The 23,756-nt window shown below is 39.1% G+C and overlaps 1 protein-coding gene across 1 annotated transcript in view; it reads left to right on the top strand.

The window, feature by feature from the left end:
- TWSG1 (twisted gastrulation BMP signaling modulator 1) overlaps positions 1-23,756 on the top strand; it is a 75,622-nt gene that overhangs the window by 48,007 nt on the left and 3,859 nt on the right. The window contains exon 4 of the mRNA XM_045887040.2: positions 21,609-21,875. Within this exon, the coding sequence (XP_045742996.1) occupies positions 21,609-21,875 (267 nt within the window). The remainder of the gene's footprint in view (positions 1-21,608; positions 21,876-23,756) is intronic.

Genomic DNA, 23,756 nt, shown 5'->3' on the forward strand with positions numbered 1-23,756 from the left:
CCAGGCCCCGCTTCGGGCTCCACACTCATTGGGGAGTCAGCTTGAAATTCTCTCCCTCTCCCTCTGCTTCTCCCCCCCCCCCCCACCGTTCTCTCTCTCTCTCTCAAATAAATAAATAAATAAATCTTTTAAAAAATAGGTTATGGGGGCGACTGGGTGGCTCAGTCGGTTAAGCATCTGCCTTCAGCTCAGGTCACAATCTCAGGGTCCTGGATCCAGCCCCGTGTTGGGCTCCCTGCTCAGTGGGGAGCCTGTTTCTCCCTCTCCCTCTAATGCTCCCCCTGCTGGTGCTCTCTAGTGTGCTCTCTCTCTCAAATAAATAAAATCTTTTTAAAAAACAGGTTATAGAGGGGAAAAAAGGTTATAGAAGAAAATAGCATAGACAATATGATCCTATATAAAAGAAATTTTATCCATGTATCTAATTGTCAAGATAAAGAGAGTTATTTAAAAGAAACCTTTTTAGGATTTTTGTTGGAAGTACACTAAATTTACAGATACATTTTTGGAGTGTTAATATAGTTTTAATATTGAATCTTCCTACCCATAAGCATGGTATTGCTTTCTATTTAGTATCTATATGTCTTTAATGTCTTTCAATAAAGATTTACCATTGTCAAAACAAAAAAATTAAGTTTAAAATGTTTATCAATGCATTAAACAAAGGACAGTAGTTTTGTTGGTACTGTAAAATTTGGGGAGATCGATGAGATTCTGCTGTTGAATGAATTAATTATAGACATTTGTAACTTGATGGTTCTTTTTTTTTAAGATTTTACTTGTTCATGAGAGACAGAGAGAGAGAAGGGCAGAGGCAGAGGGAGAAGCAGGCTCCCTGTGAAGCAGGGAGCCTGATATGGGGCTCAATCCCAGGACCCTGGGATCACTACCTGAGCCAAAGGCAGAGACACTTAACCAACTGAGCCACCCAGGTGCCCCAACTTGGTGCTTCTTTAGTTCAAGATGTCTTGATTCTTAGGCCATGCATTCCATATATACTAGATGACTTCCTAAAGAATTTTGTCTAGTGAAACATTTTTTAATTCTTTAAAATGTCAGTGTAGCAGTGTCTAAATTGGGTTAATCTAGTCAGTCAAGGAATACTTTCTAAAAAAATAATAGCTAATGCTTATATAACATATTTTAGTTGTCAAGTAGTTTCCATATATTAATTCATTTAGTCCTTAAAACAAACCTAAGGAGTATGAGAGTGTTATTATCCCTCATCTGTTTACAGATGAGGAAACAGACCAGAATTTAAATGACCTCCCTTAGGTCAGACAGCTAGTCCGGAAGAAAGCCGGGGCTCAAGCCAGGTAGTCTGGCTTTCAAGTCCATGCTCTGTGACCTATTACATTATATGGCTTCTTGTATGTTACACATTATATGTTACTCAGCTTCTTGTGACGATGAAGGCAAAGATGGTGTCATTCTAAAATCGTGTAACAGTTGCTTTCATTTGTAGTCATTATAACTATCACTCTTAAGGTAGTAAACGATGTTGGATTTAATAAATAGTTATTTACAACTACTAATTTTTTATGATCTCTATAAAGATAATTGGGCTTGGGCACAAAGCTGTATTCTGTGAACTCTGAATTTTCTCTTGGATTTAGCCAGACCATCCATCTGAGAACTGCATACTTAGACTCTATTGTTAAAACCCTTCCTGGGGCGCCTGGGTGGCTCAGTTTGTTAAGCAACTGCCTTCGGCTCAGGTCATGATCCTGGAGTCCTGGGATCGAGTCCCGCATCGGGCTCCCTGCTCGGTGGGGAGCCTGCTTCTCCCTCTGACCCTCCCCCCTCTCATGTGCTCTCTGTCTCTCTCATTCTGTCTCAAATAAATAAATAAAATCTTTAAAAAAAAAAAAAAAACCTTCCTAAAACTGCCTCTACCCTACTATACTTGGCATTATGCATTGAGTCTGCCATGAGAGGCATTGTATTGCTATGACAACTCATGAGAGGACAGATGGTGGTGGGATTTTTATGTTTATAAAAACAGGGCATGGATTTTAAAAGATTAAGGAAAGCAGCTCTAGACAATGGCATGTCCCTGTTTCTGTTTCAGTCATTATTTGTCTCACTAGTGTCCTTTTTTGCATCACTGTATTTTCTGCATATCATCAGACAAATTGTTTCCCTTTTTTTTTGTAATCTGTAGTTTGAAAACAATAGGAGTTTGTTTTCAGGAAAAGATAATTATAGTATTAACTTTGATTCTTTTTAAAACTATACATACCCACAGGGGATTCTGATTTACTTCTTATATTCTAAGAGATGAAAACTTCCATCCATTCTCATATCCCTCTCAAAATTCAGATCACATGCTCTGAATCCCATTGCCCTTTCGGGATAACTGTAGGGCACATTCTGCCTTAGAGATCTAGCTACAATGGCCACAGTCTCTTTCCATCTGTTCTTCTAATGCAGCTGTTCCCCCCCAATTTTTTTAAATCTCAGAACCCCTTTATACTCCGAAAAATTCAACCTTTAGTGATCTCTTGCTGTGGTTGAAATATATAAAGAAAATCCAACCTCACACAACTATGTAATTGGAAGAGTTTTTTAATTGCTTTTCCAGATAATTGTGTATATTCTTCTTTGATTCTACACCAGAACTGGACAAGTGGCAATTTCTTAAAGGTTAGTTACAAAAGTAGAATCTACAACCAGATTCTAAAATTCTTTATACTCTGTTACATCAAAATCCATTGGTCTGTCTTGAAACTTTGAATAATTTTTACCCATGTATAATTTTGTAACATGTATCAGTCATTTGGAAATTTTACTTAGTTATATAGATTTTCCTAATATTAACACATTCATTATACAATATATATATTAAAAAACCCCACATTAGTTAATTTTACCACCAATCTCATTAGAAAAGTATGTAAGTTTCGGGAAACGATTGAGTCATGGTGGCAGACAGAAGTTCTCAAATTCTAAATTTTGCTTGAAAACTTGTGTTTTGGAGGGGGGGAAAGATGGCGGAGGAGTAGGGGACCCTATTTCAACTGGTCCCCGGAATTGAGCTGGATATCTACCAGACCACTCTGAGCACCCACGAACCCGGGCTGAGATGTAAGAAGATCTGGATCTCTACAAACAGAATATCTCAGGCGGTTGGTTTTGAGGTACGAAGTGGGGAGCTGTGATTCCGCGGGCAGATATCTGAGGATAAACGGCAGCGGGAGGGTGCCTGGCCGTGGGGATCCTACACCCCCGGTGAGTGACAGCCTCATGTGCTGCAGACGGGGCACAGACTTGCAAACCAGTAGCGGCGGGGAAAGGACTTGAGGGCAGCCCCTGGGGCAGAAACCCGGAGCAGCAGGGTCACACCTGCGAACTGCAGCCCCTGGGACAGAAACCTGGAGTTGCGGGGTCGCACGCACATGGGAACTAGGGGCGGATGGCGGTTTTAGAAGCACAAAGGGCAGAGATGTGCCCCGACCTGGAGGCAGGACTGGGAGCGCTGCGGAGGGGCGCACAACCCAGGACGGTGCAGTGTATAGCAGCACGGACAGAAACAGAGAGTGTGGCCTGGAGAGCTCACTGAAGAACAGATTGCGATCTCTCTGCTCTGAGGCAGAGGGTTGGAAACGGTCTCTTCTGCTCTGACTCGTGGAAGAGACGCAGAAAGCTGCCAGAGAAAGCCGCCAGAGATCAAAAGCCCCCAAGACTGATTCCCGCTGAGCCCATCCCCCACCACAGGGGGGCAGGGCAACACTGCCCAAAGAGGGTTGCCTGAGTAACAGCGCGGCAGGCCCCTCCCACAGAAGACAGGCTGGGAAAACAAGAGGCCAGCAACCCTAAGGTCCCAAGAAAACAGGTGCATCTTGCTTGGGTTCTGGTCAATAATTTGGACTCTCTACATTCCCTCAAACAAACATCAACAGAATGACTAGGAGGAGGAGCCCCCAAAACAGAAAAGACTCAGAGATTATGACTTATGCTGCAGATTTACAAATGGATGCAGATATAACCAAGATGTCGGAGATGGAATTCAGGCTAGCCATTGTGAAGACAATGGCTAGAATGGAGAAATCAGTTAATGGCAACATAGAGTCTCTAAGGGCAGAAATAAAAGGTGAATTGGCAGAACTTAAAAATGCTATCAATGAGATCCAATCCAATTTAGATAATCTAACAGCTAGGGTAACTGAGGCAGAAGAGCAAATAAGCGACCTGGAAGACAATATAATAGATAAGAAAAGAGGAGGCCCGGGAAAAACAACTCAGAATCCATGAAAATAGAATCAGAGAAATAAGTGACACCATGAAGCGTTCCAATGTCAGAATAATTGGAATCCCGGAGGGAGTGGAGAGGGAGAGAGGACTAGAAGATGTATTTGAGCAAATCGTAGCTGAGAACTTCCCTAATCTGGGGAATGAAACAAACATTCGAGTCCTAGAGGCAGAGAGGACCCCTCCTAAGATCAAGGAAAACAGGCCAACACCCTGGCATGTAATAGTAAAACTTGCAAATCTTAGAACCAAGGAAACCATCTTAAGGGCAGTTAGGGGGAAGAGACTCCTTACATACAGAGGGAGGAACGTCAGAATAACGTCAGACCTATCCACAGAGACCTGGCAAGCCAGAAAGGCCTGGCAAGACATATTCGGGGTACTAAGGAGAAGAACATGCAACCAAGAATACTTTATCCGGCAGGGCTTTCATTTAGAATGGATGGAGAGATGCAGAGCGTCCACGACCAGCAGAAACTGAAAGAATATGTGACCACTAAGCCGGCCCTGCAAGAAATATTAAGGGGGGTTCTATAAAAGGAGAAAGACCCCAAGAGTGATCTACAACAGAAATTTACAGGGACAATCTATAAAAACAACGTCTTCACAGGCAACATGATGACAATTAATTCATATCTTTCAATAATCACTCTCAACGTGAATGGCCTAAACGCTCCCATAAAATGGCACAGGTTGCAGGACCCATCCATATGCTGCCTACAAGAGACTCATTTGAACCTAAAGATACATCCAGACTGAAAGTGAAGGGATGGAGATCCATCTTCCATGCCAGCGGACCTCAAAAGAAAGCTGGGGTAGCAATTCTTATATCAGACAAATAGATTTTAAACTAAAGTCTGTAATAAGAGACACAGAAGGACACTATATCATTCTTAAAGGGTCTATCCAACAAGAAGATCTAACAATTGTAAATATCTATGCCCCTAACATGGGAGCAGCCATCTACATAAGCCAACTGTTAACCAAAATAAAGAGTCATATTGATAACAATACGTTAATTGTAGGAGACCTCAATACTCCACTCTCAGCAACGGACAGATCATTTAAGCAGAAAATCAACAAGGAAACAAGAGCTTTGAATGATACATTGGACCAGATGGACCTCATAGATATTTACAGAACATTCCACCCTAAAACAACAGAATACTCATTCTTCTCGAGCGCACATGGAACTTTCTCCAGAATTGACCATATACTGGGTCACAAATCAGGTCTCAACCGATACCAAAGGAATGAGATTATTCCCTGCATATTCTCAGACCACAATGCTCTAAAACTGGAACTCAATCACAAGAAAAAATTTGGCAGAAATTCAAACACTTGGAAGCTAAAGACCACTCTGCTCAAGAATGTTTGGGTCAACCAGGAAATCAAAGAACTTAAACAATTCATGGAAATCAATGAGAACGAAAACACATTGGTCCAAAACCTATGGGATACTGCAAAGGCAGTCCTAAGGGGGAAATACATAGCCATCCAAGCCTTACTCAAAAAAATAGAAAAATCCGGAATTCACCGACTAGCTCTACACCTTAAAGAACTAGAGAAGAAGCAACAAACGATGCCTAAGCTACGCATTAGAAGAGAAATAATTTAAATTAGAGCACAGAGATCAATGAATTAGAAGCCAGAAACACAGTAGATCAGATCAACGAAACTAGAAGTTGGTTCTTGGAAACAATTAATAAGATTGATAAACCACTGGCCAGACTTATCCAAAAGAAAAGAGAAAGGACCCAAATTAATAAAATTATGAATGAAAGGGGAGAGATCACAACTAACACCAAGGAAATAGAAACAATTATTAGAAATCATTATCAACAACTATATGCCAATAAACTGAGCAATCTGGATGAAATGGAGGCCTTCCTGGAAACCTATAAGCTGCCGAGGCTGAAACAGGAAGAAATTGACAACCTGAATAGGCCAATAACCAGTAACGAGAGTGAAGCAGTGATCAAAAACCTCCCAAAAAACAAGAGTCCAGGGCCTGATGGATTCCCTGGGGAATTCTACCAAACATTCAAAGAAGAAATAATACCTATTCTACTGAAGCTGTTTCAAAAAACAGAAACAGAAGGAAAACTTCCAAACTCATTCTTGAGGCGCATTACCTTAATCCCCAAACCAAGCAAAGACCCCATCAAAAAGGAGAATTTCAGACCGATATCCCTGATGAATATGGATTCCAAAATCCTCAACAAAATCCTAGCTAATAGGATCCAACAATATATTAAAAGGATCATCCACCACGACCAAGTGGGATCTATCCCCGGGATGCAAGGGTGGTTCAACATTCGCAAATCAATCAATGTAATAGAACACATTAATAAGAGGAGGGAGAAGAACCATATGGTCCTCTCAATTGATGCAGAAAAAGCATTTGACAAAATACAACATCCTTTCCTGATTAAAACTCTCCAGAGTAGAGGGATAGAGAGAACATTCCTCAAGTTCATAAAATCCATCTATGAAAAACCCACAGTGAATATCATCCTCAATGGGGAAAAGCTGAGAGCCTTTCCCTTAAGATCAGGAACACGTCAAGGATGCCCACTCTCACCACTATTGTTCAACATAGTACTAGAAGTCCTAGCAACAGCAAAGAAATAAAACGTATTCAAATTGGCAAAGAAGAAGTCAAAGTCTCTCTGTTCGCAGACGACATGATACTTTATGTGGAAAACCCAAAAGACTCCACCCCCAAATTACTAGAACTCATACAGCAATTCAGTAATGTGGCAGGATACAAAATTAATGCACAGAAATCAGTTGCTTTCTTATATACTAACAACGCAAATGTAGAAAGAGAAATTAGAGAAACGATTCCATTTACAATTACACCAAAAACCACAAGATACCTCGGAGTAAACCTACCCAAAGAGGTAAAGGATCTATACTCTAGGAACTACAAAACACTCATGAAAGAAATTGAAGAAGACACAAAAAGATGGAAAAATATTCTATGCTCATGGATCGGAATAATAAACATTGTTAAAATGTCTGTGCTACCCAGAGCAATCTATACCTTCAATGCCATCCCGATCAAAATTCCAATGACATTTTTCAAAGTGCTGGAACAAACAATCCTAAAATTTGTATGGAATCAGAAAAGACCCCGAATCGCCAAGGAAATGTTGAAAAAGAAAAACAAAGCTGGGGGCATCACCACATTGCCTGATTTCAAGCTATATTACATAGCTGTGATCAGTAAGACAGCATGGTACTGGCACAAAAACAGACATAGACCAATGGAACAGAATAGAGAACCCAGGGCACCTGGGTGGCTCAGTCGTTAAGCATCTGCCTTCGGCTCAGGTCATGATCCCAGGGTCCTGGGATCGAGTCCCACATCGGGCTCCCTTCTCGGCGGGAAGCCTGCTTCTCCCTCTCCCAATCCCCCTGCTTGTGTTCCTGCTCTCGCTGTCTCTCTCTCTGTCAAATAAATAAACAAAATCTTAAAAAAAAAAAAAAAAAAAAGAATAGAGAACCCAGATATGGACCCTCAACTCTATGGTCAGATAATCTTTGACAAAGCAGGAAAAAACATGCAATGGCAAAAAGACAGTCTCTTCAATAAATGGTGCTGGGAAAATTGGACAGCCACATGCAGAAGAATGAAACTCGACCATTCTCTAACACCATTCACAAAGATAAACTCAAAGTGGATGAAAGACCTCAATGTGAGACAGGAATCCATCAAAATCCTAGAAGAGAACACAGGCAGTAACCTCTTTGACATCGTCCACAGCAACTTCTTTCAAGATACATCTCCAAAAGCTAGTGAAACAAAAGCAAAAATGAACTTTTGGGGCTTCATCAAGATAAAAAGCTTCTGCACAGCAAAGGAAACAGTCAACAAAACAAAGAGGCAACCCACAGAATGGGAGAAGATATTTGCAAATGACACTGCAGATAAAGGGCTGGTATCCAAGATCTATAAAGAACTTCTCAAATTCAACACCCAAAAAACAAATAATCAAGTCAAAAAGTGGGCAGAAGATATGAAAAGACACTTCTCTGAAGAAGACATAGAAATGGCTAACCAGACACATGAAAAAATGTTCATCATCATTAGCCATCAGGCTATTTCAAAATTCAAATCAAAACCACATTGAGATACCACCTTACACCAGTTAGAATGGCCAAAATGGACAGGGAAAGAAACAACAAATGCTGGGGAGGTTGTGGAGAAAGGGGAACCCTCTTACACTGTTGGTGGGAATGCAAGTTGATACAGCCACTTTGGAAAACAGTGTGGAGGTGCCTCAAAAATTTAAAAATAGAGCTACCCTATGACCCAGCAATTGCACTCCTGGGTATTTACCCCAAAGACACAGATGTAGTGAAAAGAAGGGCCGTATGCACCCCAATGTTCATAGCAGCAATGTCCGCAATAGCCAAACTGTGGAAAGAGCCGAGATGCCCTTCAACAGATGAATGGATAAAGAAGATGTGGTGAAAAAAAAAAAAAAAGAAGATGTGGTCCATATATACAATGGAATATTACTCAGCCATCAGAAAGGATGAATACCCAACTTTTATAGCAACATGGATGGGACTGGAGGAGATTATGCCAACTGAAATAAGTCAAGCAGAGAAAGTCAATTATCATATGGTTTCACTTATTTGTGGAACATAAGGAATAGCAAGGAGGACATTAGGAAAAGGAAGGGAAAAATGAGTGTGGGGGGGAATTGGAGGGAGAGATGAACCATGAGAGACTATGGACCTGAGAAACAAACAGGGTTTTAGAGGGGAGGGGGGAGGGGGGATTGGTTAGCCCAGTGATGAGTATTAATAGGAATGCACGAACTGCATGGAGCACTGGGTGTTATACGAAAACAATGGATCGTGGATCACCACATCAAAAACCAATGATACATGTATGGTGACTAACATAATAAAATTAAAAGCAAAAAAAAACAAAAAACTTGTGTTTTATTATCTACAATATTGTGAGTTACATCCTTGAAGCAGCATGTTCACTTCATGGATTTTCAATAAAATATCTCCTAGGTACATAATTCTTCATAATCATGGTTTGTCTGGTAGTCATTTTTTTTCTTAAGTAAAAATAGTATTCTAGGGCGCCTGGGTGGTTCAGTTGGTGAAGCGACTGCCTTCGGCTCAGGTCATGATCCTGGAGTCCCGGGATCGAGTCCCGCATCAGGCTCCCTGCTCGGCAGGGAGTCTGCTTCTCCTTCTGACCCTCCTCCCTCTCATGCTCTCTGTCTCTCATTCTCTCTCTCTCAAATAAATAAATAAAATCTTTAAAAAAAAATAGTATTCTAAGGAAAAAGTAGATAGTTCAGCTTGCAATTCGATAAGTGATTTCCTTGACACAGGCATTATACCTAAGTGTGCAGCAAGTATTTTCTGCGTATTTCCCAGTTCATCACACAGAATGTTAAAAAGTCATGCATTCAAGGGTCCCCATTTAATGAAATTTATAATTGTTTTTGTTTCATTAAGCATTGTCTTAAGTGAAACTAGTCTTTTAAAAACAAAACAAAACGAAACTGTACTTGGTGGTAAAGAATACAGTGACTACTCATAACAGTTTGGTGCCACTGCCTTGATTCAGTCTAAAGTGCCAAATATTATACCCATCATTGCTTTTGTACCATCAGTGTGGATGTCAGACCTGTAAAACAGACAAAGTCTTATGAAAATTATTTTGACTCTATGAATCCTCTGAAAGGATCTTGAAGACTCCGCAAAGTTCTTAACTTTGGGAACTGCTACTCAAATGTATCCTTTTTAAAAATACCTGGAGTATTATATTTATATATTCAGTATTTTAAAGAAAACTAATGAAGTAATAATTTTACACATCTAAGTAGGTTATTTAGGGTGAAAGTATTGTGTTGAATTTTAGAAAAATATGGAAAAGGACCTTCAATATCTGCTACTATTAACACATGTGTATTTTCCTTCAAAATATAATTTAAAAACTAAAATTACTGACATAGTAAATTCAAAAAATAATAGAATATATATGAAATGTTTCATTTCCTTTTACCCCTGTACCTCTCTCTAAAGTTAAATATTTCTCATACATACTTTCAGTAAAGACATAGGTATTTTTCACACTTTTTATTTTATAAAAGTATAATGATCAGAATCCGAGATACCAGGACACTTAGGTGGCTCAGTCAGTGAAGCATCGGCCTTCAGCTCAGGTCATGATCCCAGGGTCCTGAAATCGAGTCCCACTTCGGGCTCCCTGCTCAGCGGGAAGCCTGCTTCTCCCTCTGCCTGCTCCTCCCCCTGCTTGTGCTTTCTCTCTCTTTCTCTCTTTCTGACAAATAAATAAAATCTTTAAAAAAAGAAAAAAGAATTCAAGATACATTTAGAATAATTTTATTTTTACTGAGAGCAGAAAGCATCTTTTTTTAAAATTTAAATTCAATTTAGTTAACATACAGTGTATTATTAGTTTCAGGGGAGAAAGCATCTTTTAATAATATTTTTGGTCATTTTTCTTTCATTTAGGGAAAACATTTAAGTGAATGATAAGTCTCAAAGAGGTTTTGTTTCCTCCTTTTGTCAGTACTGGAAAATTCTAATTTTTGAAAGAGCTAACAAGAATCAATCTCCAGCAAACTTTAGAAATCATTAACTTTAGTTAACCGCCACCAACCAAAGATTGATGTGAACCACTTAATATATCAAAATATAAGTGTTTTAAGTGCGATTGCTAAAGATCCAAAATTGAAAATAGAAAGATCAGTGTGGCTCGATGTTAGTGATCAAGAGGAAGGGTAGAAGGAAAAGAATGAGAGAAGTGGGTAAGGGACAGATCTTGGAGGACATGAAAAGGAGTTTGGATTGTTCCCCAAGTATAATGGAAACCGACTGGAGAATGTGCAGTGGTGATATCAGAATTACATTTTTAAATGATCATTCTGGGGCACCTGGGTGGCTCAGTCGTTAAGCGTCTGCCTTTGGCTCAGGTCATGATCCCAGGGTCCTGGGATCGAGCCCCGCATCGGGCTCCCTGCTCAGCGGGAAGTCTGCTTCTCCCTCTCCCACTCCCCCTGCTTCTGTTCCCTCTCTCACTGTGTCTCTCTCTGTCAAATAAATAAATAAAATCTTTAAAAAATAAATAAATGATCATTCTGGCTACTGTGTGGAATATGGACTTTAGAATATAAAGAGAACAGATAACAAATAGGGTGGGGGGTCAATTAGGCAGTTGCAGTAGTTGAAGTAACAGATGATAGTAGAGTGGACTAGTATCAATAATTAGTGAAAATGGTACAGCTCAGATTCAGGAGATATTTTGGAGGTAAGCTGTCAGAATTTTATTTGAAGTGGATCTAGGATATGAGGAAAGAGGAGAATCAATGCTATACCTATGAGTTGAGTGACTGAGGTGGGGTGGATTTACAAATCATATCACTAAGGGGTTCTAGCAACAAAAGACCAGGGTATTAGGTGGATCTTCAGTGTGAATATTGAAATTGTCAAGAGTGATAGTGGGTCTGGGGGTGGAAATGAGGTATAGTGATCCAGGTATTGAGGTTATTGGTTAATGAGGAAGAAGTATGACTGAGTGTACAGAATATAATAGCCAAAAAGGAAAGATAACAGATGGTAAAATTCAGTAATATGCATTTTCTGAGGGAGAATGCAAGATAGAGTTTAAAATCCATCAAAATACAGTGTTTCCAGGTCTAGTCAAAATTTGATGGGGACTTGGTCTGGAGTGATAGCAAAGGAGATGAACAGATGTGGCCTTGTTGGAAAAATAATTAGAAGGTTAACTTTTTTTTTTTTTAAGATTTTATTTATTTATTTGACAGAGAGAGACACAGTGAGAGAGGGAACACAAGCGGGGGGGGGGGGGGTGGGAGAGGGAGAAGCAGGCTTCCCGCCAAGCAGGGAGCCCAATGTGGGGCTCGATCCCAGGACCCTGGGATCATGACCTGAGCCGAAGGCAGACACTTAACTGACTAAGCCACTAGAAGGTTAACTTGACCACACTTGGTGACACTTTGGGAGTAGGAATTGAGGGGAAATGGGAGCCAAAATAGCCTCTGGGTTTCTGGCTTGTGTGACTGGATATATTGTGACAGGAACTAAGATAGAGGATGCCTATATAATGTCCAGGTATGTTGGGGAAGATGACTGGGACAGTTGAGTTTGAGGGGCATGTAAGGTTTTCAAGTGGAGATGCCCTGTAGGTAGTTGGATACAAGAGGTTCTGGGGGGAAAAAAAGATGAGATAGGGAGTGGGGGAGAGGGCAAGAGTCAGAGCACAAGCGATAGTGAAAGAGAATATGATTCATCACATTTACAAACACTTGAAGGAAATGTGACTTCTGGTTCCACACAGAGGTCTGTGTTCACGCATGTTCTCCCTTGTACATATTAGACTCCACTGAAAATGAAATAAAGGAATACAACTGGAAGTAAACTTTAACAGCAAAGAGAGAGGAAGAAATTATAATTGGAGAAATATCTAAAAGGAAAGATGGAGAATCATGCTGTTTAGTAAACAGATTGGAAGAAACACCAAAATAATTTGCAAAAAAGGGGGTTATGGTAGGATTAGGAGTGACCTTCCCAGCTAACCCCCCAAAGAATCTTCAGGTTCAGCTTTGGCTTTTGTGGCATGTAGGAATGAGAAATGGATCTGAAAATAGCAAGATTATTCGAAGACCTGTCTAAAGAACAGCTGTATGATTTGATACCCTACCCCCTCTCTCATTCTGAAGTTCCAAATAACCTAGATTAAAAAAAAAAAAAAATTGGAGAGATTCTCTCTAGAGAAATTGAAGGAGTTAACCAGAAAGGACTAGAAGCACTGGTGTGTTGTTGGCATTGCAGAGTCAAAACCTTTGGAGGAGAGCGAGAAAGCGCTCCTCATTTAGGCATTGCAGGAGAGGTAGATGTCTCCAGCCTAATACCAGACATGCAAGCAAAGTAGAACAAGTACCTTGAAGGAAAGAACAAGGTAAAACAGCAGATCAACTGACGATGGAGGAAATCTTTAGGAAATAAATCTTTAAGAAAAGTAATGGCTGGCACGCCTGGGTGGCTTAGTTGGTGAAGCGTCTGCCTTCGGCTCAGGTCATGATCCCAGGGTGCTGGGATCGAGCCCCACGTTGGGCTCCCTGTTCCGCTGAGAGCCTGCTTCTCCCTCTCCCTCTGCCTGCTGCTCTGCCTACTTGTGCTCTCGCTCTGTCAAATAAACAAAATCTTTAAAAAAAAAAAAGAAAAATAATGGCTATATTTTAGAGGAATTTGAGAAAACATCTGTATTATCAAAAACAGAACAAGAAAGCATTTGCAAATTTAAAATTTGATTAGAAAAGTTGTTAAGAGAGGTTAAAAATAATACTGGAATGTCATAGAAATATAGAGCAAACAGACAGATGGAAAACGACAAGAGGGGTGCCTGGGTGGCTTAGGCGGTTAAGCGTCTGCCTTCGGCTCAGGTCATGATCCTGGGGTCCTGGGATTAAACCCCGCGTCAGGCTCCCTGCTCAGTGGGGAGCCTGCTTCTCCCTCTCTCTGCTGCTCCTCCTGCCTGTGTTCTCTCTCTTGCTCACTCTCTCAAATAAATAAATAAAATATTTTTTTAAAAAAAGAAAATATGACAGGAAAAATAGATACTCTGGGGAAGAATAAAAAATAAGAGGGAAGAACTTGTCAAAGAAATAATAGAAGAAGACTTTCCAAAGCTGAGAGAAAAACATGCATCCTTAGACTGGAAGAATCTACAGAATGCTGAGCAAGATTAATGAGAAAAGACCTACATCTAGACACAGCCTCATACAGTCTTTTTTTTTTTTTTTAAGATTTTATTTATTTATTTGACAGAGAGATAGAAGAGCACAAGCAGAGGGAATGGCAGAGGGAGAAGGAGAAGCAGGCTCTGCACTGAGCAGGGAGCCCGATGTGGGACTCGATCCCAGGACCCCGGGATCATGACCTGAGCCGAAGGCAGACGCTTAACCATCTGAGCCACCCAGGCGCCCCAGCCTCATACAGTCTTACTACTGCCAAGTCAAATAATATTCTGAAAGATCTCAGAAATAACAATAGAGTTTATGTACAAGGAATATGAATCACACTGTTGGGGCACCTGGCTGGCTCAGTTGGTAGAGCATGTGACTCTTGATCTCAGGGTTGTGAGTTCAAGCCCCACATTGGGTGTGGAGCCTACTTAAAAAATAAATAAATAAATAAATCATGAATAAAAAACCTGAGTTAAAAAAAAGAAGAGTCACACTGCCATCAGACTTCTCATCACTGTCTCTGGACCAATGCCTCAAGTGCACAGTTGGAAAATTACTTTGAATTGACAAATTATTGATCAAGAATGTGAATGTAAAATTAAAACAGCAAGAACTCGAAGTTATTTCTCACACACCAGATTTGATATGAATAATAAGGCAGAAGACCAAGAAAGAGAAGAACATGGGTTGAATGAAAGCTTTAACCAGGAGTTGATTTAAGGACAGTTATAAGATGATAACTACTGTGGTCAGTCAGGTGTGGCCTCAGAGAGGCACAGGAAGGGCTCAAGGAACAAAGTTCATTATAAATCACAGGTCTCAGAGAGGGGGTCACTGCATGCCACGCAGGATCACAGAAGCAGCACCAGGTTTTGGTCAAGTGGCAAAAAGACAGGAGCAAAAGAAAAATCTGGGCCAGAATCTTCAGTGAGGTTTCCACAGGAAAGTCAATGCAGGACAGGGCAAGCAGTTTCTGTCTGGCTGGTTTGAATCATTCCCAGGGACTCTAGGCTCTGCAGGTGGTCTCTAGTTGGTTAGTACTGGGCCTGACTTGGTTAAGCACGTGCCTCCTGGGTTGCTTGGGCTGGTGGAGGAGGTGTGGCTCAGGACTGGTCAGTTTGCATATCCAAAGCCTACTCCTGGCTGAGCCCTTTGCTGGCTCCTAGAATTGACTAGCCCAGAAAGCAGTCTCTCCCCAGCCAGAAAGCTTTTTATAAGATGTCAAAACATCATGAAATACAGAAAATTAAAAACATAAATAATACAGAGGCTTAAGAGACAACTAGCCTGCCTGAAGCAGTAAGTGAGGGCCCTGAGAAGTATCTGAGAAGAAAATGAGTTCCAGAGGGTATCAAGCATACAATTGAGAAGCAGAATAATTTTTCAAGATTTGTTGTAAGTTTGTTATTTGTGGTACACACACACACATTCCAAGAAAATTCCAAGTATAGAAATAGCAAGAAAATACAAAAGTTCAACAAGAAAATATTAGTCCTAGGAATTAAATATGGCAGTTGGTTTGCTGTTATGAAAGTATTCCCATATACAGAGAAGCAGAGAGAATAGTATGGTGAATTCTTATATACCCATCACTGGATTCAGCAGTTATAAAAAAGCACGCCGCATTTGTTTCATCTATCCACTTTTTTCTGACTTGGCATATAAATATTGAAAAGCAAATTATAGACAGTAAATAATGCATCTGCATCCTTCAGTTTCAATCTCTAAAAGAAAATAAAGACATTTACTTTTTTAATAATAATGCTATTAGGAAACCTACAAAATTAACAGTAATTTCTTGGTATAATCTAACATTCCAGTTCATAATCAAGTTTCTCCATTTGTCTCAAAAATGTATTTGTATAGTTGATATGTTCAAATTGATCCAAACAAGATCCTTGCATGGTATCTGGTTGTGTGTTTTTTTCTCATGCCATTTGACATATTGAAGAAACACTTTGCCTGTAGAATATCCCACATTCAGGATTTGACTGTTTACTTCCTTGAGGTTGTTGTTTAACTTGTTCCTCTGCCTTTCTGTATTTCCAGTAATTTGAAGCTAGTTGTTAAAGTTTGATTGGATTCAGGTTTTATATTTTTTGGCAAGAAGACCAATAGATAATGCTATGTGAAATAGCTGATTTTCAGTATTTTATGGGGTTCATGGAAAAGTTCATTTTATCTTAAAATTAAGAAATATTTTCCTCTGTTAATATGGCATTGGGCAAGGAAATCCTATCATACTTTCTGTATTACAGTGAACAATATTTATGGGGTCATGTTAAGGTAAACTGCTGTTTGCTTGTTTTCAACTTTTAGAATCAGCCTATAGTAAGACAAGAAGTTTTCATTGTATTTAGGCAACAGAACATAGTTATTAAGTTTGTCAACATAAGTTAGGAGAAGTTGGGTGGAAAGTGGGAAAGGCACCTGCATCCTTAACTGCAAATGAGGGAATTAAGACATGTGGAATAAAAATCAGAAGTTTAAGTATATTTAAGATTGCAAAGGAAACAAATTATGGTATTAGAATAATACATTTACTAGAAATACAGGAGAGAGGGTTAGTATAAATGAACTTTAATTTCATCTCTCATATAAGAGGATTAATAGATAAGATCTAAAGATATTTTTACTGCTTTTGGTAAATTAATCATTTTTATTTAAATTCCCATAGAGGTAACCACCAGAGAAACTTAAGAATAGACTTTTAAAGTGGCTGTGTCTGGAGAGTGGAGTTAGGGGTGGAAGGAGTGGAAAGGAATTTTTTATTATACATTTTTCTGGACTCTGTTGTTGCTGTTTAACCATGCACCTTCATTAAGGAAAGTAATACCTTTTTTCCCCTTAGTCTTAATTTCTACCCTAAAATGTGGTTTTCATGAAGTAAAGTCTACTTTAATGTAACCTCAGTTTTCAAAGGTATGATGACAACAGGTCAGATATGAAAGAATTAAGCACACATTAGAAAAACAAACTTCTATGCACTTAAAGGATTTGAAATGCTTGCCTTTTCAGTTGTTGCCATTGGTTTTCTGATTTGGGGCCTCTCTATCACGTGCGGAGCCAGAATACTTTATATGTCTTTAAAATTTTAGTATAATTAGTTTTTAAAATTTCAGTGTAGTGACAGCATGCCACAAAGTAACAAACTGACTCAAGAAAATGATCCTGGAAAGAAATGAGAGCTCCAAAAATAATCTCGGTAGTCAACTAAAGAAAAACTAGCAATGATAAACTTCAGGAGGATGATAGATGCTTCCCAGAGAAGTTTTACTAATTGTTTTAAACTGTGAGTGGTTAGTAACTCTCTACCCAGAAACTGATCCACTGTACATAATGAATATAGACAACTGAAGAATTTCCAGAAATTTCAGAAGGTTGCTTTTTCTGAAGGAGATTTCTCTGCAGGAGAAATCCCACATATCATTGGAAGGTCAGATTTCATAACTCACCATGTTTGAAAGAATGCAGAATTTGAAGAGTGCTTCAGGCAAGAGATAGAGGGTCAAAATCCGCATTGCCTAAGAGTCTCTAGTGATGATCTCTCTGGACGTGATCCTAGTTGAAAAAAGAAAGATATATGAAAGCTTTAAAACAATGCCATGGAAAAATACTAAATAGCAAGCATTTACTTCATGCTTACTGATTTTAGTGCAATGTATTCAGATTTAAATTACAAATGTTTTTGGCCTAAGTTTGTTAAATGCACAAAACTCCCCCCTCAAAACTTTTTGTAATGTAATTTAATCTCTAGTAATTAGCCCTGAAGTTTCTTTAAAGTCTCAGTAGATGTTGAGTTTAGCTCTTCTGTTGAACTGTTTTTTTGCTTTTTCGTCTCAGATTACTAATTTTCATTCATTATAAAGTCTGGCAGAAGAATATATTATATATATTTGTATAATTCACATATTCTAAGTATTATTCACTTTACAATGCCACCACTTAATGATTATTTATGGAATGTGGTTATTAAAATGAGCAGCGGATATTAAATCAGACTGAATCATAAGCTTGGCTCTAATCCTAGATTATATAACAGTGGACAAATCATTTAATTTATCTGGGCCTACCTCTGCTTTTGTGAATAAAGGAGTCAGATTTGACCCTTTAATTCATGATTCTGTTTCTCAGTCAAAATCGTTAAAGTTCATATGTAATGAAAGATTTTATGAAGAGTCTGCACAACCTTTTTTTTTTTTTTTAATTTTATTATGTTATGTTAGTCACCATACAGTACATCATTAGTTTTTGATGTGGTGATCCACGATCCATTGTTTTCGTATAACACCCAGTGCTCCATGCAGTTCGTGCCCTCCTTAATACCCATCACCGGGCTAACCAATCCCCCCTCCCCCCTCCCCTCTAAAACCCTGTTTGTTTCTCAGAGTCCATAGTCTCTCATGGTTCATCTCTCCCTCCAATTCCCCCCCACACTCATTTTTCCCTTCCTTCTCCTAATGTCCTTCTTGCTATTCCTTATGTTCCACAAATAAGTGAAACCATATGATAATTGACTTTCTCTGCTTGACTTATTTCAGTTGGCATAATCTCCTCCAGTCCCATCCATGTTGCTATAAAAGTTGGGTATTCATCCTTTCTGATGGCTGAGTAATATTCCATTGTATATATGGACCACATCTTCTTTTTTTTTTTTTTTTCACCACATCTTCTTTATCCATTCATCTGTTGAAGGGCATCTCGGCTCTTTCCACAGTTTGGCTATTGCGGACATTGCTGCTATGAACATTGGGGTGCATACGGCCCTTCTTTTCACTACATCTGTGTCTTTGGGGTAAATACCCAGGAGTGCAATTGCTGGGTCATAGGGTAGCTCTATTTTTAAATTTTTGAGGCACCTCCACACTGTTTTCCAAAGTGGCTGTATCAACTTGCATTCCCACCAACAGTGTAAGAGGGTTCCCCTTTCTCCACAACCTCTCCAGCACTTGTTGTTTCTTTCCCTGTCCATTTTGGCCATTCTAACTGGTGTAAGGTGGTATCTCAATGTGGTTTTGATTTGAATTTTGAAATAACCTGATGGCTAATGATGATGAACATTTTTTCATGTGTCTGGTTAGCCATTTGTATGTCTTCTTCAGAGAAGTGTCTTTTCATATCTTCTGCCCACTTTTTGACTTGATTATTTGTTTTTTGGGTGTTGAATTTGAGAAGTTCTTTATAGATCTTGGATACCAGTCCTTTATCTGTAGTGTCATTTGCAAATATCTTCTCCCATTCTGTGGGTTGCTTCTTTGTTTTGTTGACTGTTTCCTTTGCTGTGCAGAAGCTTTTTATCTTGATGAAGCCCCAAAAGTTCATTTTTGCTTTTGTTTCACTAGCTTTTGGAGATGTATCTTGAAAGAAGTTGCTGTGGACGATGTCAAAGAGGTTACTGCCTGTGTTCTCTTCTAGGATTTTGATGGATTCCTGTCTCACATTGAGGTCTTTCATCCACTTTGAGTTTATCTTTGTGAATGGTGTTAGAGAATGGTCGAGTTTCATTCTTCTGCATGTGGCTGTCCAATTTTCCCAGCACCATTTATTGAAGAGACTGTCTTTTTGCCATTGCATGTTTTTTCCTGCTTTGTCAAAGATTATCTGACCATAGAGCTGAGGGTCCATATCTGGGTTCGAGTCTGCACAACCTTATCCTCAGCTCTTGCCATGTTCCTTAAAGTAATAAAGTGTCATGTAGAAAACACGAGATGATTTTTCCTTCTGCCTAAACTTATAAAATGTCAGAATTTATAAATTTGGTTTAACTTTTCAAAATTTTAGTCTGAGGAAAAAGAAAAACTCCATATTAGGCCTAATGAATACTAAACCAAAATGAAGTATAATTTAATTTTTAAAAGTATCATTCACAAAAGGAAATCCAGAGGGCTCCTTTCCAGTTATTATTGCTACTAAACAATGTACCCCAAAACATAGTGGCTTAAAACAGTAATAATCGTTTAATTAGCTCATGAACCTGTGTTCTGGGTAGCTCCCTTCTGCTCCACATAACATCAGCTGGAATAGCCCAAAGATTGGGGCTGATTAAGTATTTTCTCAGCTCTCCCCTTTACAGCAAAACACCCCGAAGGAGTTTTCTATCGTCACTATCCCTAATTCTCTTCTGCCATTTTCCCTTTTTAAGATTATTTTTAAAAATAATTCATTTTGAAATAATTTTTAAATGTAGAGAAAATCTGCCAGAAGGGGTAAGACTCTTGTATCCCCTCACCCAGATTCCCCAGTTACTAACATTTTACTGAATTGGTTCCATTGTTCATTACCCCTTCCTCTCCCTTCACACACACTCCCCAAACATGCATGATCATTCAACCTTTTTTGAACCTTTAGAAATCAAGCTTTATACATGATAGCCCATCACTCCTAAATGTTCCAGTCTGTATTTTCCAACAAGAACATTCTCCTACATAACTGGCATGCACCCTCCAAGTAAGGAAGCCAACATTGTTACAACACTGCCACCCAGTCCACAAACCTCATTCATATTTTGCCAACTGTCTTAGCAGTATCTCTTGTGATATCTTTTCTGATCCAGGCTCCTGTCCAGAATATGTGATGCATTTAGTTGTCATGTCTGATCAGACTCATTCAATTTGAAACAGTACTGTAGTCTTTCCCTTGACAGTTTCATTGAGTACAGACTTTACATTATGTAGGATGACCCTAAACCTTGATCCACCTGATGTTGACTGATAACCATACTTAAGTTAGACATTCTTGGCAACAACAGCACTGAAATGAAGTTATGCATTACATGAAGTGATACACATCAACCTGTTGCATCACTGGTCATGTTAACCTTGATTTCCTGATCACATTGGCATCTGCCAGATTTTCTACCCTTTTGTAATTGGTTAGTATTCTGTAGAGAGTTTTCCAAGAGTACTTTAATATGTTCCTCATCTAACCTCCACCCACCAGCTTTGGCATCCATTGACATCTGAATCAAACACCTCTGTGATAGTTGCCAGCTGGTAATTTTCTATTTCCTTCATTTCTTCTACATTTATCAGTTGGATACTCTACTAAAAGGAGGAGCTTTTCCTTCATTTATTTATTCATTTATTGATAACATAAAGACTCATTAATTCCTATTTTATTTATAGGGGGTAATCCATTATTATCATTATTTATTTTGATATTAAAATTGTCTATTTGGCCAGTGGGGGCCCCTCTCGTTGCTTCCTGTGTTTTTTTGATACATCCCATCATTCACTGAGCATTTCCTTACTTTTAGGCATAGACAGTATCCCAGGGTCATTTTGTACTTTCCCTGGCCCAGCCCTGGAATCAGATTTTTCTCCATATAGCTCTGGTTCCTCTTAGCAGAGGATAGGTATTTAGAAAACAACCTCTGAGCACTTGATGTGCTCGGTGCTACGGGAGTGTCACCACTTCTAGGGCCCCTTAGCCAAAAAAGTTAGGAAAATATCTACATATAATGTTAGAAGCAAATTAATTTTAATATGTTGGAGCTTTGATCGCAGGCATTAACTAACAATATTGCATGATATTCCAACCAGTGAGAAAAATTAACTTTTCTTTTCTTTGTTCCTCCTCCCCTAGGTATGTGTAATCCTCGAAACTATAGTGACACACCTCCAACTTCAAAGAGCACTGTGGAAGAGCTTCATGAGCCAATCCCTTCTCTCTTCCGGGCTCTCACAGAAGGAGACACTCAGTTGAACTGGAACATTGTTTCCTTCCCTGTCGCAGAAGAACTCTCACATCATGAGAATCTGGTTTCATTTTTAGAAACTGTGAACCAGGCACACCATCAAAATGTGTCTGTTCCTAGCAATAATGTTCACGCACCTTATTCCAGTGACAAAGGTAACTACCCACAGTTGACTTTCTATCTTGCCCCCTCACTTGCTGTGTAATCTGTGAAACTTATATTACCTTTTAGACCAGTTTTTGGCTTTGAGTTTATCTAGTCTTAAGTAAATTATGGACTGTAATAACCCCAGTCCTTAAGTAGATAAGGAGGTATGTCAAGCATATTGTCACCACTCAGTGATAGAGATTGTGTTGGAAGATAGATAACCTGGTTCTAATTTTGATGTTTATTTGTATTAGGCTTTAGTTGTTCTTTCCATAAGATAGCAACAGTGCTGCTTTCTTAATATAGTATTGCTCACTGTCAGATAACATTCAGAGAGTCCCAGGAAGTCACGTTTTTGTAATAGCATTGGCACTACAAATGATGCCAAGGTCATCAGCTAAATTTCTTTATGGGCAAGTTGATATTACAGATATCTAATTTGCAGGTATAAACTAACTCCAGTACTCTTGGTCAGAAGGGGAACTAAATGGAAGAATGGCTTATATAACTTTGAGAAGCATATTAAAGAACGTTTATTAATGTGAAGTCATTCCTTAATTTTGGAATGTACAGGGTATGTAACTTTTATAAAGTCTTCGATATTTTCAAGTAAAAGCTTCTGCACAATTTTACTGTGGAAAAATAAGGCAGTTATGAAAATTGCAGTTATTTCTTAAAATATGAGATGAATTATACATAAATAGTATAACTTGTACTCTTTAAGATTTTATTTATTTGAGAGAAAGCGAGTGAGAGAGAGAGCATGAGCAGGGACTGAGGGAGAGAGAGAGAAGCAGACTCCCCACTGAGCAGGGAGCCTGACGTGGGGCTTGAGCCTAGCACCTTGGGATCATGACCTGAGCCAAAGGCAGACGCTTAACTGACTGAGCCACCCAGGCGCCCCTGTACTTTTTTTATTTGGCTTTTTGTTGTGCCCTCTATTACAGTCCTGCCTTTGTGAAATAGTATGAACTTTGGACATCAGTAGTAAAAGCAAAACAACATTTGTTAATGATATTCAGATTAAGAATTCTTATTGGGTTTTTTTGTTAAACTACCTTAAAAGACAAATTCTAGATTTTGGAAAAGATCAGAAATATATGGAGTGTGCCTTATTCAGATATTTTGCTACCATTTTCCCCATTAAAATGTAATCTACATAATAGATACTAAATAATTCATAAATTTTGTTCAAATGTTATTTAATTTAATGAAATAATTACCAGGCAGCCAAGTTTCCTGGAAATACCAACTATCTTTCAAGACAGAGTTAAAATTTTTCCTCTTTGACACCTTCTCTAGGTACCCCTTGCTCCCAGGTGGAATAAACTGCCTCCTATTCCTATAATTGCCTTCTCCCCATATTTATTTTTCGATTTGTTGTCTGTTTTTACCTTCTAGGTCTACCATTTTCTACTTAGTTCCTTAGATTCTCTGGTTACTCTTTGAGTCCTAATGGCTATTATTCCATAGTAGATGTTCAGTAAATACTTGTTGAATAAACAAATGAAAGGAAGTTGGTAAATACTAATCACCTGAGATTCAAAGCTCCCCTGTCCTGCTCACTGCCAATCCCTAGTCTGCCTGGTCTCGTGCTATACTGGCCTCCCTGTTTTCCATTTTGACATGACACTCAGTAGTGGTTCTGTTGTCTCCTGATGCTAACCATTCACTGCAGTGGGCTTGCCTCCACTCCATTCCCCATGCACACTACACTGGTGTCCTTGTGACTTTCCTTATTTTGTTACCTGGTAACTTTGCTTTTAATTCTTCTAATACAAGTGCAGATTTTTCCATTAAGCCTTTCCTTACTATTCAGACCCCTGGTGATTTATCAGTTCTGTAAGTGGCTCTGTAAAATAACAGACTTTAATCATACTCTCTCAATT

The sequence above is a fragment of the Mirounga angustirostris genome, unplaced genomic scaffold (assembly GCF_029215605.1).
Source record: "Mirounga angustirostris isolate CCGP_5_RB_7025 unplaced genomic scaffold, mMirAng1.0.hap1 SCAF_14, whole genome shotgun sequence".
In the NCBI taxonomy this organism is placed as follows: Eukaryota; Metazoa; Chordata; class Mammalia; order Carnivora; family Phocidae; genus Mirounga; species Mirounga angustirostris.